This window comes from Rhopalosiphum maidis, chromosome 2 (genome assembly GCF_003676215.2).
Source record: "Rhopalosiphum maidis isolate BTI-1 chromosome 2, ASM367621v3, whole genome shotgun sequence".
NCBI lineage: Eukaryota > Metazoa > Arthropoda > Insecta > Hemiptera > Aphididae > Rhopalosiphum > Rhopalosiphum maidis.
In genome coordinates this window covers 73,506,842-73,526,472 of record NC_040878.1, presented here as the reverse complement: position 1 = coordinate 73,526,472, position 19,631 = coordinate 73,506,842, and the positions used below count along the sequence as shown (strand labels likewise).

Below are 19,631 nucleotides of genomic sequence, written 5' to 3'. Positions count from 1 at the left end.
TGCTGCTTAATTTTTGACGAATTTTATCAATTTCTGTATAAAATTATTTAAAAAAATAAAAAATGTCAAAAAATGCAAAATAAAAGTTACATTTTTTAAACCTGATCCATGAAATGAACTTCGTGATTGGAAAGTAAAATTTTCGGACATTAAAAAAAAAAATGCAATTTATATTTAAATCCGTTTTCTAATTATTATATAGTCACACATTTCCCTCCGATTTTTTGAAGTGTGTTATGATCATATAAATAAACTGAGGACAGTAGGTACTAGGTACGATATATAAAGATTAAAGTAATATTCGATTCGGCTCCCATCGAATAAAACATCGCTAATTAAGCATAATATATAATATTAATATATTATTACTCGTCATCAAATATTATGATGTTAAACTTATAAATAGTTTTGACGATTTAGCCCGTAATAATATATAGGTTGGTATGTATAATTATTTTAAATATAACATCAAATCATTATCTTTTACCCTGATTTTTAATTACCTATACTTTATTTAAAAATTAATATTATGTTGTTAGTCTGACATATGCGCATAATAATATGTATTATGTATTCAATTATCAAGAAGATGTGAACGCACTATTTGTTTTCTTTCTATGTCTGACCCATACGGACCTATACGCAACCATACAGAAATATTTTTAGTTCATTCGAACCAATCTTGTGTTCTATCATCGTAAGCTTTAAGATTAGAGTGAACGATTTGGCTTATAGTTAAGAACATTATCTGTGTGTGCTTAATGGATTTTTATGATATTTCGATTTCAATGCAAGTATTGTGAGTAGGTACTATGTAAAATATAAAATTTTAAAATGCCTATTTACAAAATGCCGCAGCGAAAAATTGGAACATCATAAAAATCAAAACACAAAACACAAATAATCATCACAAAAAGTCAATTCACTTCAATTGTCGGTTATGTTGAACGCTAATTTTCAGTGTTTCGCATGAGCGTCGGAGAGAAAAAACAAATAGTGCGTGCTGACATTTTCTTAAACAGGTATAATGTGCGTGTATAATAATCGGTTGTCATTGCTAAACATTGTAATTATGTAGTATGTGTTCTAGTCTATAATTTAAAATGTACCTATATGAGTTCATTCTATTAACATGATATTAAAATTTGTAACGAAAAAAAAAAATAAACAAGAACGAACTCATCTTAACAACTATAGTTATATATTTCCTAATTGTTTATCATTTATCAAAATACATTGCTTTTATGTATAACATTATGCAGATTAAAACATAACTATTTCATATTTACCTACCTATATGATAGTATTCGTATTAGGTATATAAACAGTAAGCCGGATTTATTATTTATTAACAGTTTTGAATCATTTGAATCTTTTTGATATTTCGTAAACCATCAAACCTTTTAACTATTGTAAGTCATACCTATCGAACACTAATATAATTTCAATATTGTTCGTTTGGTCAATCACCAATACTTCGGAATGATGAAAAACAGAAAAAACATAACTATTTTATAGGTAATATACTTACTGACTACTGTAGTCAGATAATTTATTTCAGACCGATTTTCCTTTATACATTCATTGTCCTCTTTATTATACATTTATACTAAACATTTTATTCGTCTTTCCTAATCCGCTTGTCGAAGTTGGCACGAACAAATGTGCGTTATACATACGCAGTATGCACAACATACTGATCACTGAAGTGTATACCTAGAATATCTTTCTATTTATCGTAATCGCCTTTAAAGTATAATGCGCAAACGATAGATTTTAGAAATCCATTAGTGTAAATTACAAAAACAAAACAAATCTTAATAAACCCGGCAACACACTCGACTTGTGTTCGTTAGAGCGTTAGACAAATATTAAGTAGATACCTTTAAATAGATAAACTGAGACTAAGATGAATTGAGTTGGATTTATAATTATACTTATGAAAAAAACTTTAAAAAATATATACATCATTACATATATACTACTATTGTGTAATGACTATACCGTGAACACATTTTAAAGGCATTTTTTTATATAAAAAAAAAACTTTGTAATAATAAAGTGTACCATTAAACGAATAATAAATATTATTAATAAATTCTGCTTTTGCTTGTAACAATAATACGACTTTTTCTTTGATATCCTTAAAACTATTTAACAACAAAGTTATTTAAATACTTTTATACCTCGTAAAAGTATACAACATCCTCAACGATACGAACGTATTTGCATGCTGACTTTGCAGGGTTTAACAAAACATTAAATTATAATCATACAATTATATCCGAAAGAACATAGAAATGGCATATGAATTTAAATGACGAAGAATTCGTAGTAATCTTCTGTAAATATTATACTATATAATATTATAATATTATAATAATGTTATATTATATTATACGCTGTTTCGAAGTCATAAATACAGTTAAATATGATTCTAAAAGTTGTTAGCGCATAAAAAACTGAAAAACCTATACCCATAGATTGAGTTGCCAAGCATGCCCCACCTAATTAATAGATTTAATTTAGCTTATAATTTTTAAGTATATCTAATGAGTAATGATCATATTAAAAAAAGATATATTTTATGCAATTTAAGGATTGTTCTGTTGAGGTATAATAAATTAATTTTTTTATTTGAGGATGACCTTTTTTATTTAAAATTTATCATACTTATTATGAATATGAAAATGTTGTTATACTTATATTGTAATTCGAATTCTAATAACATAAGTAGTTTCTGAGTAATTAATGATACTAGTCCATGATAATAAGTTTATAAAAGTTATAAATCATTTGATGATTTAAGAATAATAGTAAGTAATTAGTTATTAATTTATTGAAATTATGTAATTTGAAAAAATTATCCAATCATCTGAATATAATAAGTACTAAACAAAATATTATTTTTATTTTATATAAAACGATTAGAAAGAACTATCCTCTTATTCTCTATCCCTACTACATTAAAGTTAAATAACTCAGAAACTAATGATTTGAGTTTCGATTTAAACGAATTAGGTATAATTTAAAAAGAAATCATCAGATTGACAATTTACAATACAGTAAAAAATGGTGGCCTTTATATATGAAAAAAATTATTTATATGGGATATACCTTCTGATCATTAATCATAATCGAAATCTAAGTATTTGAAAATATGATCTTTATAAGTGTAAGTGTATCTATTTATAAGAATGACCAAAATCAAGTAAATGTACGTATTATTGAAGAATAAAAAAGACGTATCTTTTGAACCACTTTGTACATCGTGATTGCACCTAATGGCTACCTAATATACGCGTCCCATGTGTAGGCTACACATATACTATATAAACTACTTACAACAAAAAATAATAGCCATACACAATTTACTAATTAATTAAAAATGTGAGGGGGGAGATCTAATGCGTAAATTCAATTACACCGCCATTTTATAAATTAGTAAATCTTTGCGATACGCTCTGTAGCTGGTAATAATATATAGGTAGATGCTGGTATACACACGCTCTTTAAAGGTTTCCAATTATGATCTCTTTGCGGCCCGGTCCAAATGGATCACGAAATATATGTACGTTGTATAAGTTTTATACGTATATTTAATTAAAAACGCGCAAAAGCCTGTACATTTGATGTATACTTATGTATACATAATATCATTAATATACACAATATTTATATGCTGGTGATTATTTTTTTAATCAAAAAACTGTCAATTTTGAAAATGTTATTTTAAATTAATAATTTCAATTCATTGCAACTCAAAGTTTTTTTTTAAACTTCTTAAATCATTTTTATTTTAATTTCACATATACAAATCTAACCTTGAACCTTGAACAAAACTTATAGTATTTAGAAGTACCTATTAAAGTTTAGATAAGCGGCGCAGTGCTGAATGCACCGGCAGCTTGCTGGGTATCTAATCTTGTATCATTTTATTGCGTTCATGTATTAATACAATGCTATTATAGCTAATCGACTTTGGTTCGAAAACGTGCGATTTTCATACATTGAAATAATCGGACAATATTATTTTCCAATTGGGAATAATACCATATTCAAAATATATATGGTCGTTTCAAGTATTAAAAGATTTAAAAAAACTAAACAAACTTTTAACAAAAAGTAAAAATAAAAAAAATATTTTTTCCTAGAAAATGACAGTTTGGTGATGAAAAAAATCACTGCGTGTTATAATGTACAAAAGTGGAAAGTTTCGTTGGTATCTAGACTGCGGAGGTTGAACAACTAGGGGAAGTCTTACCGACATATAGGATGTATTATTATTATTACGTAACCGGTATGTAATGTGCGCATCGCGTTATATTAGTTTAATCTCGTACGTCCGAGGGTTCGTGTTTGTGAGATAATACTGGACTTTCGTGTGAAAGTGCAAAAAAAAACCTACCGCCAGATAGAGATGTACACCCTCACTTCTATACCCCTTACCCACCGGCCACCGTCCAAAGGGAGTGTGCTGTGTACGTAAATAATATAATAACGATATTGTACGGTTCGAATATTTTGTTTTTACGAGTCAGAAAATTACGACCGAAATTTGGCGACCGTTGAACGGCGGCGGTGGCGGTGACGGTGTCTATGGCGTAAAAAGAATTAACTAGGTCGGGTCAGATAATATATGTTTGGACCGAGCAATAACGTCGATTTCACGCCCCGCTGGTCAGGGTTGATATTGGCTATGGGCGGGGTGGGACGGGTACACGAGGAGGCGTTGGCACTCCGTTGCCCGAATTCTGCGAACCATGTGATTTGGACTAGAAAGAGAGAGAGCGAGAGAGAATATAATAATAACAAAGTATATATACGCGTACAACATCAGTCGCACGCATTTAGACCAAGTAATTTCCACACGGTGCGCGACATAATGTTTTTTTTTTCCGAAAATATTCAATACTCCGACTACGAGTGTCGGTCTTGGATTACGGTACTCGTGTAAATCACCAACTTTCGCAGCGAAAACGCTGTACCACTATAATTGCACACCACACCTCCATAATTTACATGGGTACCTACTAAATGGGCCATACCCGCAGAGGACGTTTTCAGATCAGATTTTTTTCCCCCCGAAAACGTACAAAAAATAATAATAAATGTCTCTCCTCAAATTCCCTGTTTACACGAAGCTAGTATTTCGACCAAGGATACCGCATGAATGCGTGATAGTACACTTTTGGTGATTATCCCGGCTTACTATTATCCCGGATTGGCACAAGCTAGAGCGGGTCTTACGCGAAAAACGCCAAGCCAGTTCGGCGAGAGATTGGTGGGTGAGGAGGGGGGGCGACAGTATAACGCTCGAAAAATGAAATTCCATTGCATTAAACTATCCTGTGGTTCGAGACGCTCTATGCCTGTATCTTAACAGATCCTTCAATAATAATAAGTCGCTGTACTTAGCTATTATACATTTACTGGTAATAATTTAATGATAGACGGCAGTATATTGCTATACCCTATAATAGTATGGAGTACTAGCCACGTGTTGACCAGGCACATCGCTACGGCAATTACGGTATAAATTAGTGGAGGTATATTATTATTATGTATGATAAGAGGCACGCGCGTTACGATGATGATGATGATGACGACGATGACGATGACTGTTACGACGACGGCAAAGATTTCTCGTTCGAGTCGCTTGCCCGCTGCCGATCAGACGGTGGTGACGCGATCGTATTCGACGTAGTGCACTACGTCGTTGACCTTATGTCAGTAAACCACGTCGCGCCCGGACATGACCGCTTCCGTCTCGGCGGACTTGGCGGACGCGCTCCGGCAGCCGGCCGCGGCCGTCGACGACGAACGGAACCGCCGGAACCACAGGACGGTGAGCCCCGACGACACGGCCACTATGACGATGGCCACGGTCAGTGCGATGCTGTACACCAGGTGCGTATACAGCAGGTGCATGCAGTACCCGAAAGACTCGTCGTAACCGGACGGACAGTGTTCCACGCCATCACACCACAGCGACTCGTTGATGCACGCGTCCAGCTCCGGGCACTGGCTGTGGCAGTATGGGCCGTCGGCTCGGATCCTATTTTCGATTCCGGAAACAAGACGTGGAAAAAAAACAAAAACAAAACTGTTATTGTAACAAAGTTTAACTCGAGGAAGTGGTTCTTGATAACAAATCCAAGGTGGGGGGGGGAGATGATATAGAAGCGAAGCTATTTGGAATATTTTTCCCGTTCATCATTTGTTGGTACACAAAAAGTAACTTAATATTGTGCAATATACTTTATACATACATATATTATTAAATGAAAAATTTGTATTTGTTATAAGCTCTGCTCCCTGTAATCTTCCAACCCGGCGGTCGCCCTCTTTTGCAACTTGAAATTTAATATCCATGTTTTAAAATATTTATAAACAAAATACGCGGAAGAAAAATATAAAAAACTTTTTTTAAATAACCGAGTTTATTTTTAGTAAGTATATAATTAATAATAATAATTATTTATTTATTTTTTTAGTTGTCATTGCAATTATATTATATGAAAGATAAAATATACAAAACTTAACTGTATATTTAATAGAAAAATGTTTATAAGCGATAACTATTAAAGTTATTATGTATTTACTCATTTTCATGGGTTGGTAGTAAGGGCTTCCGCGGGGAAGGCAATTTACCGTAAAATCGTTACTGCCAATAATTATTCACCAATGCCGAGACACATAATAAAATCATGCTCGGGGCCGGGTGTTTTTTACACGCTTTACAAAATTGTAAAAACTAATAAAATGTATATACAACAATTCAGGGCCATTCTCAACGTAATACAAACGCGACCTCTTTGCTCTGGTCTCAGCGGTTTTTGACATATCATACATAATAAGTGTAAGTAATATATACAAACTTGTTTTCAACAAATACATTTTATTAAGTATTTTTTTCAGGTATATTTAAAACTAATCATGATTATTCAACATTCGCAAAATTATAATCATTGAATTATTTAAATTATTTTTTGTTTAAATAGTAATTTGGTTATCGCGTGGAAAAAATATAAAATCAACGTGTGTTATAATGTTTTATAATACGTATGTGTTTTGTTATTATGTTGTTACTTGTTATATATTATTTGTTGTGTTATGTATTATTGTTAACATGAATTTGTGTTAGTGTTTTTGCCTCATTAGTTATACTAATATTAAGTTATTACCTAGCATTTAAAAATGTACATAACATTTACAATATTAAAATGCTCATAATTTAAATTAAAACATTTAATAAAGCCGACCTAGTTAATATTTATAAATTTCATGCGCGTTTCTATTGTTGTTTCATCGAAGTCGTGTTTGCAACAGGGATCGTGCCATTATTTAAACATACTGTTTCGGATCTCGTTGTTGTATTGTATAGGTATACGATAAAAATAAAACTACATTTTTTAAGAAAAAAAAAATTGTCACTTTGTGTCTTTTTGTATACAGGAAATAGTAAAAACGATACGTTTGGTATCATATAAGGGTATACTGCAGACTTTGTTCTATCCATAATGTACGAGTCAATCGCACTACACAAGTAGTAGATTTCTTTTTTTTTACGTTTTTGAGGTCGACTAAGTCTCTCAAACCTCGTAAGCTATATTATTGTAGATATATAATATAATATATTTTTTGCACTCTTGTCGAAATCGATACAGTGTGTGGAGCGTAAAATTGCAGATAAAGAAAAAATACGAGACATATTGTATAGGTACTCACGTTAAAATGGCAACCATATTCAGCTAAATTAACTTGACCGTGTAATTAACTATTATAATATAAACTTAAGGTAAATTCGTAATATTTAATGTTACATTTTTATAAAATATAATATTAACATTGTTATTTAGTGACATGATTATAGAATAAAAAACGAAAGACTATCGATCGTTTAGCCGAGATTTATTTGTTATTATTTTTTATAGACCTCTTTTATGCTATGATGCGGAAACACTTTATTATATATAATGTACATCTGAAAGGTATATAGTGCTTGTAGGAATAATTTTTTAACGACCTAGTCAAACGAGTCCCTAGGTCCCAATTAGAGTTAGTTAGTAATTCATGAGATATTTTGAAACACTACGCAACCAGTGTTGCATATTTTACCACATCTATTACGTAGTTTAGGTATTGTTTTGTATAAACGATTTTTTAAGTTTGAAATATTATATATACATAAATATTTAAAATGTATTGAAAAATTAAACAATAAACAATTTAAGGATAGCTGCTATTTTTCCGAAACGTTATTTATGGACAGTTAACTCGTATTTATAGTTTGTATACACGTATTGAAATTATTTTTTCACCAAATTAATTTTGTTTTAGCAAAAATGTATAAAATATATACTTGTAAAAATAACTTATGTTTCGCTAGGTATTATCTTGTGCCATAGCCCGGGTTTAAAGCATAATACATAATGTAGTATCATTAAGTCGTTGTAATTTATTAATATTAATTAATCTATAGTTTAATGAGTGGGTCTTAAGTCAGATATCCGTACTTTGTGGCAAACACTAATTCGTATTAAGGTCTTAACCACTGTTTAACGACAACGATGATTAGGATAAAGTATATTTAACTAACGTACGCAATTGGTTAAGAGAATATAAGATTTAAAAATACCTGGACGAGAGTTGTATCCAAGAAACTGTGTACGAACCAGGATCCATTGGAATGAACTCGATGACGATGTCTCGTGAGGAATTCGACATTATGTCTCTGGTGTGCCATCCATCTGAAAACACCTGAATACACGGTGATCATAAACTTTTGGTTCTCTGGGACTTTGATGATAACATTACGATATTATACAAGGCGTCACAGCGGGTTTTGACGAATTAAAGAGCTCTGTGGTCACACACTGGAATAGATCTAATTGCTCGATTAAAGATCTTAATTATACCTTTATAGCCATATAGTTTTATATATTTTTATTGGTCGTGAAAATGTTGCCTATATACTATGAATATTTGTCGTTACTCCGATCAAATCTATATAATAATAGATGTACAATGCATTTTTTGATACAAGTTTCAATACTGCTGTCGGAAGTAATAAAAATGATACAATTGGTTATTTAAGGAATGTTATTTCGTTTGTAATAATTAAACATTATTATTTTTTTTAATAAAATATATTTTGTCTGAATTTATTTAAGAATTCGTCATAACTCACTGCCACACTTTTTGTTATTTTCTATTGTAATATAATATAACGAGTATCGTAGACTATTATAAGTCAGTGGTGGTCAAACTACGGCCCGCCATCATTTAATATCTGACCCGCGAATTTTAATTTACGTAAAAAAAAAGCCCGCGGTAAAAAAAGTTTTTTTATGGCCCGAGGTAAAAAAAGTTTGGCCACCACTGTTATAAGTTATAAATGTATGATTTATTTGTGCCAAACCTCGACTGTGTAGTACGGGTCCGGACAAACGACTGTGTGAACCGTGTCGCCGGCATGCACTATGAACCGATTGTTGGTCGGGCAGTGTACGTGCTGTGTGTTGTTGGGCACCGCGTGCGACGAATCCGGCATCGCCAGTCCGGGCAATTTAGCGTACAGATAACTGTTGGTGTACTTCTGTTGCGTGAGTATGACAAAGTGAGATTCACACGTGGTCTGAAACGAAACAATATTATAATTGTTGTTGTTTTGCCACGAAAACTGGCGAGCAACGCCGAATGAAATTAATTACAATATTCGACAATAATATATTCGTAGTATATAATCACAGTCTAAAAGGCATATCATAAAGGTTATAGAGTGCATTACAGTAACGCGTCGTCATCGGTGCTTACGTTGTGATGCGAGTGAAACGTGAAATGGCCGCCAGGCCCAGTTAGCAGGTTGCTCTTCACCTCGCAACGTTTCGGCACCACCTCTCTTCTGACGAACTGCACGGTGGCTTCGAAGTAGTGAAGCCGGAAGTCTTCGGTGGAGTTCATGTTGAATACATCCCACACCATCGAAGCCTTTGAGCCCAGTGTGACGAACGTGTATGGCAACAGGGACGTGTTGGTCGAACACAAACAGTGTCTGGGCACCAGCATGGTCTTTGGGCCGTTTACCTCGTCCAAAACGCTCAGAGACGATCCGATGTCACCCACGCACTGTAAAGTACCTCGGTCTTTGTTCAAACGGCTATAACAACTCCTGTCACCCGAACCGATCTTCAGTATTGTCACCTTAGCCACATCACCTGGCTGTCCTTCCAGTCTGAATACGCAACTTTATAACAACATTAAAAAAAGTTTAGAAAATATGTCCTACATCGTTACAATATTGATGTCTTTCAGTTTTTGTATCAACCAGAATATTTATTTTTCATTTGAAAAATTAATTTTATACCTACGTAAAATATAATCTATTTTATGTGTTTAATGTTATATAACATTTAGACAAAAATAAAAGTGAAGAATATCAAAGGTTATTTACTATTGTTGATTAAGCTCGTTTAAAGACTACTTAGCAGACATTTTTGAACGATAATGGAATGCAAAATAAATATTTGCGACTTTAAGTTAAAATACATTAGCACATCAGCATTAGCACGAATGCAAACAATATAAATATACAATTACAGTTGTTCAAACAAGAACAGAGAAAACGTACAATTATTTAAGAAATGCATTTAGTAGTATTTAAAATAAAATATAGTATATAAATGATTATTGTTACCGTTTGGACAATTATTGTACGGTCGTGAAAACACTCTAAATATAATATATAATACATCTGATAAATATTCCAAATGTCTGGGTGTGTGGAAATGTAACGGTGATGAAAATATGTAAAGTTGTTAACTCGAACAATAAAACTTCTTGTCAGATGAACCAATAAATTTTCGAGTTTTAGATAATGGAAACCAGGGATAGATACTATTCGTATTGTTTGGACTTGAAAGATATAAGACTAACAATGATATATTTTAGGCATTGTTCATATGTACAGTGGATGGGTGGTGTTATTGGATATATTTTACGTACCTAAGTATATTATACGTTTACGCTTATAGTATAGGTAACATTTATTCATAATTTATAGTACCTTAATGTAATATTAAGCATTAAATTTACCTTAAATTTTTATTGCCTCCTCTTCCGTAAAAAAATATATTTTTTGGCGAACGGATAGCTATCGTACTAGAAGGCGAGTGCGTGGGTCTTCGGAATATTCTGGAGCACATACTTCCAGTTTCAGGCCACGAGCTTCCGTCCTGGTGCAAGTCGACGAATTCGTAGAGAGCTTTAAACGATACCGGTCTGCGGAAAATAATGCTCGTGTCAAAAACGGTCGTTAGCTCCCGCTATCGCCTATAGTGTACAGACACTAACACCACCACCACTACAATCACCACCGCTGCGTACCGATCACGTAAGCTTTTACCACAAAAGCAAAAGGTCTAAACCACTTATCAATCTAACGATAAAAACTTAGTGTGTACACTATATACATTTTGATTATGTGTTTATTGTTACGACAAACGTCCTACCTGAGAGCTGTGGCGTGCTGTATGTTCAATTGAACTGTAAGCGATCGGGACGTGGACAGAAAACTTTCGGATAGCGTGCACGGACGCTGTTGCCGAGTCAATAGGAAATGATCGCAAGACCTTGGCGTTTGACCGGGACAGTAGTTGGCCAACAGCGTGCTGTTGTTGTGTTGGTACGCGGACGACGAGGCGTTTCTCGAATCGCTAAACGTTAATACATAATATTTATTTGTTTATTTGTAGGTATTAACGGGCATCTATACCCTTTTATTAGATTTATTATAAAAACAAAACGTGTATAGACTTATGACAAAAGTCATAACTTCAATCTAAAAATAAATATTATACTATGTATTGTTGTACAGAATAGACAGGTAAAATCACACAAAAACACTTGTTGATGATATAATATTATAAGGATGAAGAGATGAAGCGTCATGTATGGTTATATTATTATGTATACATGACTGCATGCAAGTCGTAAACAAATACTTATAAATATGAAAAAATAAATAATAATATCAACATTTATATCAAACTGTTCAACTCACCAGAATGGATGACAAGAAGAGTTTCCGTCCCACACCATCAAGTTGGTCGAGCAGTCTCGAGTCTGAGGGCCTGTCACGTAGAACTTGAGTACGGATACCCATACCTTGTACCTGGGACCGGAGCCGGAATCACGATCCACCGGATATCCGGCAGCCGCGATACCGGCTGGAGTGGCTTGCAAATGATACCAGCAAGTCGTGTTCTCCGGTAAAGAGTGATAAGGCGCGTGCAACCAACCGCGGCCTGTGTTCCGTATCCAGAATTCACACCGCTTATTTTTGGTGTACTTGATCGATTCGATCTCCACAAAGTGCACCTTAATAATCAAAGTATTGCATAAATTAAACACCGATGGATCATACAATAAATAAAATTATATTTTTTTTTCCCGATTTAAGTGTATTTTTAACTAATATTAGTATATAAAGTAAAAATTATAATATGCTAATCATTTATCTAATGTATTAATAAATATACAATATTTTAAATGCTTTTTTTTCATAATTTACAGCATCCTTTAATTATTATTTTCCATAGTGTTTATAATTTTTTTGTTTTATGGACTCGTGTTTAATGACTGTTATTCTATATATTTATATTTTTTTATTTATGTTTTTAAAATATGTAATTATTTTGGATTGAATGCTGTTTGGTTTAAATAAATTAATGTTTTTATACTTATTCTGGATTTTGTACTATATTTTATATTAAAAATATATTTACATGTGTAATGCAATTGCAATACGACTGTATTGTATTGTTCCGTTGATTAACATTGCATTGTTTACTAGATGTATAATATATTATATATTATAATGATTAACAATGATCATATTTTTTGTTATATTGAAATGTTCTAAAATGTACTTATTATAAAATTAATTAAGCTTTATTGTTTGAAATAGATTGTTATATATGATTTTTATAAATGAGAATTACTCATCAAATATTTATTTTTAAATGATTTTAAATTTTTAACTATACACACAGATTTATGTCATGTTTTTTAAATATTTAGTTTTGACAAATACAATAAATTCTTGGTTAGTTTACTATTCATTCACCATACAAAAACGCTTGCAGAGTCAGAGATCACTATGTAAACTTTCTTGATTTAAAATTTTTAGAAATTAATTAATTTTATGTAATATATATATATATATATATATAATGTATTTTATTTTCATTTCCATTTAGTGAGATAGATCTCTGAAACCGGAAAGCGAATTTTGTTGTTTGGAGTCTTATTAGATTCACATTGACTAGGAAAAGTTCTATGAAGATTTTCAGAACTTTATCTTTTATAATTAATTCACAACAGAGCTTCTAAAAAAAAAAAAAATTTTATTGAGTGTTTTTTATGTTTTTCAGTTTTATAACTTTGTAGTGAGTTAACGATTGAAGATAAAATTCTGAAAATCTACACAGCACTTCTCCTAGCCAATGTGAATCTATCAAGACCCCAAATAACAAAATCCGTTCTCCAGTTTGAGTAATCTACCATGCTAAATGAAAATATAGCAAAAAATAGCTATTTTTTTTAAATGTGAAAAATTAAATAATTTTTTTTGTTAATGTTTAATCACATATTTTGTATTTACCTAATAATCCCTTTTTAATGAGCTATCAACTAATATTATAGCTATAATAATTTTGGAGAAAAGTTAAAAAATAGACATTATGGGACTGTTCCCGCTGACGTTTTTGTGGATTTAAATTGTTATACCGCTTGGGTGTGATATCGGATCTCTCTCATTAATACTTTATGTTAAAGCTAGCTTAATTATTCACCTACTCATTACAACTGAGTTACATTTTTATCATTTCCCTATTTAATTAAAATGCTCGGAATTTTAAAAATTCAATTACCATACTTACTTGATTAAAAATCAAGAAAGTAAAAAAAAAATAACAACTTCTTTTTTTAATTAGCATTCTAACACAATAATAATATCATAATGAATTAAATATATCCGTATTGTTATTGATTCGTAATCATGTGTATTATAGAGGCATATGCTTTTTTTGCTAATTTTGTTATAGACTATTTTTTTAAGAGTAGATGCGAAATGTATAGATTGAAAAATTAATATACTAATACATATACAAATTTAAGAAAATCAAGTGAACAATAACTAACATTTCACGAAATAAAAATCATGGTATTTATGATTAAAATTACATTTGATTGATTTATAAAATATACTTTGGTGTTATTTTATTTGATTTTAATTGATAACTTTTATTGGAACGCCCTTAAACTTTTGGAGAACTTCAACAATCGCAGTGCTTGTAAACTTTATCATGTTTTGATGTATAGATAGTATAATACTGCGTGTAATAAATTTACTTATAGATAAAAATATTTTATATTTTTTAATGACTAGTTAAATAGTTAATTTAAAAAATCATTATTTAATTGTTATATATTTTAAATATACTTATATCTTTTCACAATCAACATGGCATATTTAAATTACGTAATATTGAATTAATTATCTTTCCTAAAATATCCACGACTCTTTGTTACTAAAAACTCGAACATTTACTTTAAATAGATACAACTACGATTATTTTTAAAATTTTAAGATAAATCACGTTGCACAAGCGATTTTTAAAAAAAGTATATTGTTTCAATTTTGTAATGGTTTTTTATTCGTCGAGATAAAATTCACAATTTAATTTTAAAACTTTACATTCACCTTTTTGATACGTGCATTTTGGAAGACGACAACCGTATTTACATAATGTAGAGTCCTGTCTTGGTTTACTTGGATCCACATCATTTACTATTCAAGCGTGAACTACGCTTGAAAGGTTTGTTTGTATTCTTATTTTTTTTTTTTTAAGTATTTTCATAATATGCCTACGGGATTGAACCCTATCTCGAAGAGCAAGATAAAACATTCCGTGTTGTAAATGTTATCGCTTGGTCAAACATCTATTGAAATATCCTTAATTTGAATACACACTACAATATGTAAATAGGTATACTGCATACACTAACAGCGTACAGGATGTCTACCGATGAGTGGATATTGATTTTTATAATAAGTTAGCTTTTCTGTTTGTAAAAATATCCTAATGGAAAAGTTATCATGTGTTTTCATACAATTCTTTGTGTTTATACTTTTAATAAAAAGTATACTGTAATATAGTGGTCTTAACAAACGTGATTTGTTGATGATTAAGTTCAATACAGTTCTTAATTTAATTACAATATTTATTCATTAAATGAAAAATATTGCTCATTACTTCAATTTTCATTAGATAACAAAAATTGTATTTAGCCATCATGGACATTACGTATACCAAACAGCAGTGATACAATCAAGTTGGTAGGGAGGTCGAGTGTTGTAAGTTTGTCTAATACTCCCCGGAGAAAAAAATTATTCGATATTTTTACTTCACTTTATTATTTACTACTATTGCATATCTCCCTGAAAATGTACGATACCCCCTCCACCGGAATAGAAGGTCTGAAATAAATAATGGTTGTTATTATGCTCGCTGACTTGAAAATTATTTTTTATACAAATTTTATTTTTTTTAGGTATAAAATACAATTTTATGATTGTATTGTTGAGTTTTAATACATAACCATCTATTATCTGTTTTGATGCGATATCAGCATATTATTGTATTATCGTGGCTGTGATACTACTTTGTTATATAATACAGTAAGTTACTTAGTAACATAAGTTATAGTAACCACTAATCATAGTTTAAAATATATCGTGCTACTGTGGTAGTAATCATCCAACCCATAGAGTGGCATAGCCTCACATACTAAAACTATAAATACAGCAAGCTATTTAGTTCACTATAGTAGATAGTAGATAATAGATACTAAGTACTGATGATAATATTGATAATGAATTGAAAAGTGTGATGTAGTGCCTATTATTGTTAATATTTATTAATGACTTTTTCTAAATGTATAAATTAATAAATAAATTTGTAAAATTCCTATTGTTTTCTTATTAAAATTATTTCATCATTAATTCTTATTTGTTCTAAGTGAAATTTAATTGTTTTAAATTGACAGAATGCGATGGTGCTGATTTTATACTATTTTACCTGGGGTAATATGTGGAATTATCACCTATTTATACCTAATTACCTTTATATTTTGTTTGCGATAAAATATGTTAGTTGATTTAAAATAAAACACTACCATTTACCCTTCCAATCATTTATCAATGTTTCCGAAATATTTGAGAATACTGCTTTATATTATTTGCCCCTCCCCCTCCGTGGTATATTAACTCATTCATATCGTATTTCGACGTATTTTAACATAATCACATTTATAAAATCCCAGGAAAACAAATGCGACAATAACTGTGTATAGTGTACCTGAATAGTCTATTTAAAGCGCTGTGTGACAATAATGCAAATACATAATAAATACATAACATATATGTATTAGTGTATTATTGAAATATCTCGAAGAATAAGTAATAATTAATTATAATTATATAAGCTTATTACTTCTCTTTAAAGTAACCCATGTAAAACGCCGAGTTAATAAATCAAACAAAATAATATATTTTTAGAAAAATGAATTATATACTATTATTTATATTAAGTTCAAAAAAGATCACAATATAACCATTGAATTATGCATACATAATATTACTATTGTACTTGATAATATTTAATTAATATAATAGTTTAAGAAATAAGTACCTAAAAAATAGTCCCTATGATGATACAAAAAAAGTAAAATCCTGGTCAAAAGCGTGCACTAAAATTATATATAAAACTTAATATTAATAACCTTGATACTTTAGAAAAAATGTGTTTAAAAAATAATTTTCAATGTACAGTAGACGGAAATACAATTTCAAAATGAAAAACAAACGATAATAACTCTTAATATTAACTTCCTATATGATAATGTAAGTATACGTAATATCTATCAGAATAAAAGTCATTTAAACGTTTTATTCATGCGAGAGAATAATATAATATTCGTGCATTCAAGCCCATTTAATAATTATTAAATTGTTTGCAAGTTTGTGATATACCGTTGGTCGGGCATCTCATTTATTTACCGATACCTTGATAAAAACTAATTATAAGTTTAGTTTTCTTTATAAACTTTAAGACTTAAAGTGATTTTATAATTACATTATTGTTTACAAATCTTAATACACAGCATACGTATAACTTCTTGAGTAGAAAATAGTGTATTGTTGTTTATATACTTATACAACCAATAGTTAATCCACATACTGTTTACATTTTATCAACTTTATTATTATCAATACTTTTTGTTTTTAAAAATTATGTATTTTAATTACAACATTATTCAAAAGTATTTAAAATGTTTACTCAATTATTATTTTTAAAATATATTTAATTTAAACTATTACTAACAATTAAAATATTTTTTGTTAGACATTCAGTGTATTTAGATGGAACGAAAATTATAAATTCACTTGATAAGTAGTAAAAAATATACGGTTTATACAAATATAGTATTTATATTTGTGTTCTATTTTTTAAAAAGTTTAGATAAAATTCATAAGAATTCAATCAGATATGAACAAGACTTATCAACTTATCAACTTTACCGCATTCATAACGTCATTTATTGCGTACTACATTATACCCATTATGACAAAATTCATTGTTGTACATTTAAATGAAATGTTGGCACGAATAGGGTAAAATCAGCTCTAATAAATAAAATTAATACATTTCAAACTTCCAAATGACAATCAGAATTCATAGACACTTTTTGGTTTATTTTTGAAATTAGGTAATCAATTACATTTGTAATTAATATTGAAGGCATTTAAATAATATTTAAATATATAACTATATATATATATATATATATGGATATAGGTGGGGATTTATTATTGAATAACGTGTACCTCAAACGTCTCAGTAACAATGTAAAATATAGACAAAACCATATACTTTATAATATTATATAATACATATTACTATTACATTCAAAGCAGACTACTAAGTTCGCCAGAAGTCAGCGTTAGTATAAAGTCTTAAAATATATCTGTCGTTTAAAATGTGCACTTACTTGTACTTGAAGTTGAAATCCGTGTAATGGGCCGAACGGATACATCAGAGTGCCGTACGGTGACGTAGAAAACTGAACTAACAGCTCAGGCCCACTAGACGTAGTCACAGGCACAGTTTCACCGGATCCGCAAAACCTCAACAAAATCGGATCTCTAGTTGTGTATCCATCATAAACGGTCACAAAATCAGGTACATTGTCGCACTTGCTCCAATCCTGTATAGATTTTTTTAATTAAAAAAACATTAGTAAAATCGAAATACTTATTATTTTACGTAATAATACATTTTATGATTTAGATATTTTAGATGAATTTTAAATTTAAAGTATTACATCATCAATAATTATAGCTCATTAGTTCATCATTCATCAGATCAAAAGTTCTGAAATGTACTGCAATAAGGTTCACTATTAATTTCCCGTTCAGTAATTTTGTTTTAATATTCCTTTTTTATGAATACACTATATTATGTGAAATGCTCAAAGTTTAATTTTTCAACAATTCAGTATAAAATTATATATATAGAATCATTTATTATTAAAAGGGTTCTATTGGGGAAATAACCTAATAATAATAATTGTTATAACAATATTTTGCTGGAAACTGTTTTGTACCTCGAGTTAATTAAATGTAAATGGACTTAGCGGAAAAATAATAAGGTCAGAAAATATATAGGATATAGTAAATTAAATTGAACACTTTTGTTAGAATTTAAATATAAATCGTAAACTTAAAATCTAATTTTATTTTAAAATGTTTTTTTATAGATGAAAAACACATATATAAGCAGTAGGTACGTGATATTATATCCCACAAAAAGTTGAAAATATATTGTCCTTTATTGAATTACGTAGATTGAAAATTATTTTAAATGCATAGCTGCTGATATAAGTTATTATAACAAATACGCTATCTACGTAGCGATTTAGAATAATATTTTGAGTTATGACGTAAATTCTTTCAATTTCCGATAGAATATCGTAGTATAGCCTATAGGGATATGAGATTTAATATTTGTTGTTACTGATTTTTATACAACGAAAAATTACATTAAAACGATATAATTTTCCAAATTTTATAATAATCTATTTGAGTGTAACAAAATAGAATACAAAACCGATTGATTAATATAGGACGATATTAATAGATAATACATTGACCCATCATTTAACTATTGAATTCGTTTCAATACGTAATATTATTATTAACAAATTACGTTGAAAAGTGTCATACTCAAATTCTTATCTCTTACTCTTAGTGTTGTTTTTTTTTTTTAGTCATCTATACGCTAATATGACAATATAATACTAGAGACCATAGATATAGACAATACACTAGATCTGATATGCTTACTCTTGAAATTAATGAAGTCATTGTTTTCCGCCAAATTTAAACGAATTTAAGTATTGTAAATTACAGATAAGTATATAAATATTTATTAATATATCTTTATTTTATTTTTTCCGATTATAGGCAATACCACAGAAAAATGAAATTTTTCTATGATAAAAAC

General features: G+C 29.9%; 1 protein-coding gene across 1 annotated transcript in view; it reads right to left on the bottom strand.

The window, feature by feature from the left end:
• Positions 1-2,948: 2,948 nt before the first annotated feature.
• LOC113551437 overlaps positions 2,949-19,631 on the bottom strand; it is a 51,423-nt gene continuing 34,740 nt past the window's right edge. The window contains exons 5-12 of the mRNA XM_026953682.1: positions 18,118-18,333; positions 12,065-12,381; positions 11,514-11,717; positions 11,098-11,283; positions 9,820-10,249; positions 9,425-9,640; positions 8,642-8,763; positions 2,949-6,058 (exon numbers count right to left, since the gene is read on the bottom strand). Of these exons, the coding sequence (XP_026809483.1) occupies positions 5,731-6,058; positions 8,642-8,763; positions 9,425-9,640; positions 9,820-10,249; positions 11,098-11,283; positions 11,514-11,717; positions 12,065-12,381; positions 18,118-18,333 (2,019 nt within the window). The 3' untranslated portion in view covers positions 2,949-5,730. The remainder of the gene's footprint in view (positions 6,059-8,641; positions 8,764-9,424; positions 9,641-9,819; positions 10,250-11,097; positions 11,284-11,513; positions 11,718-12,064; positions 12,382-18,117; positions 18,334-19,631) is intronic.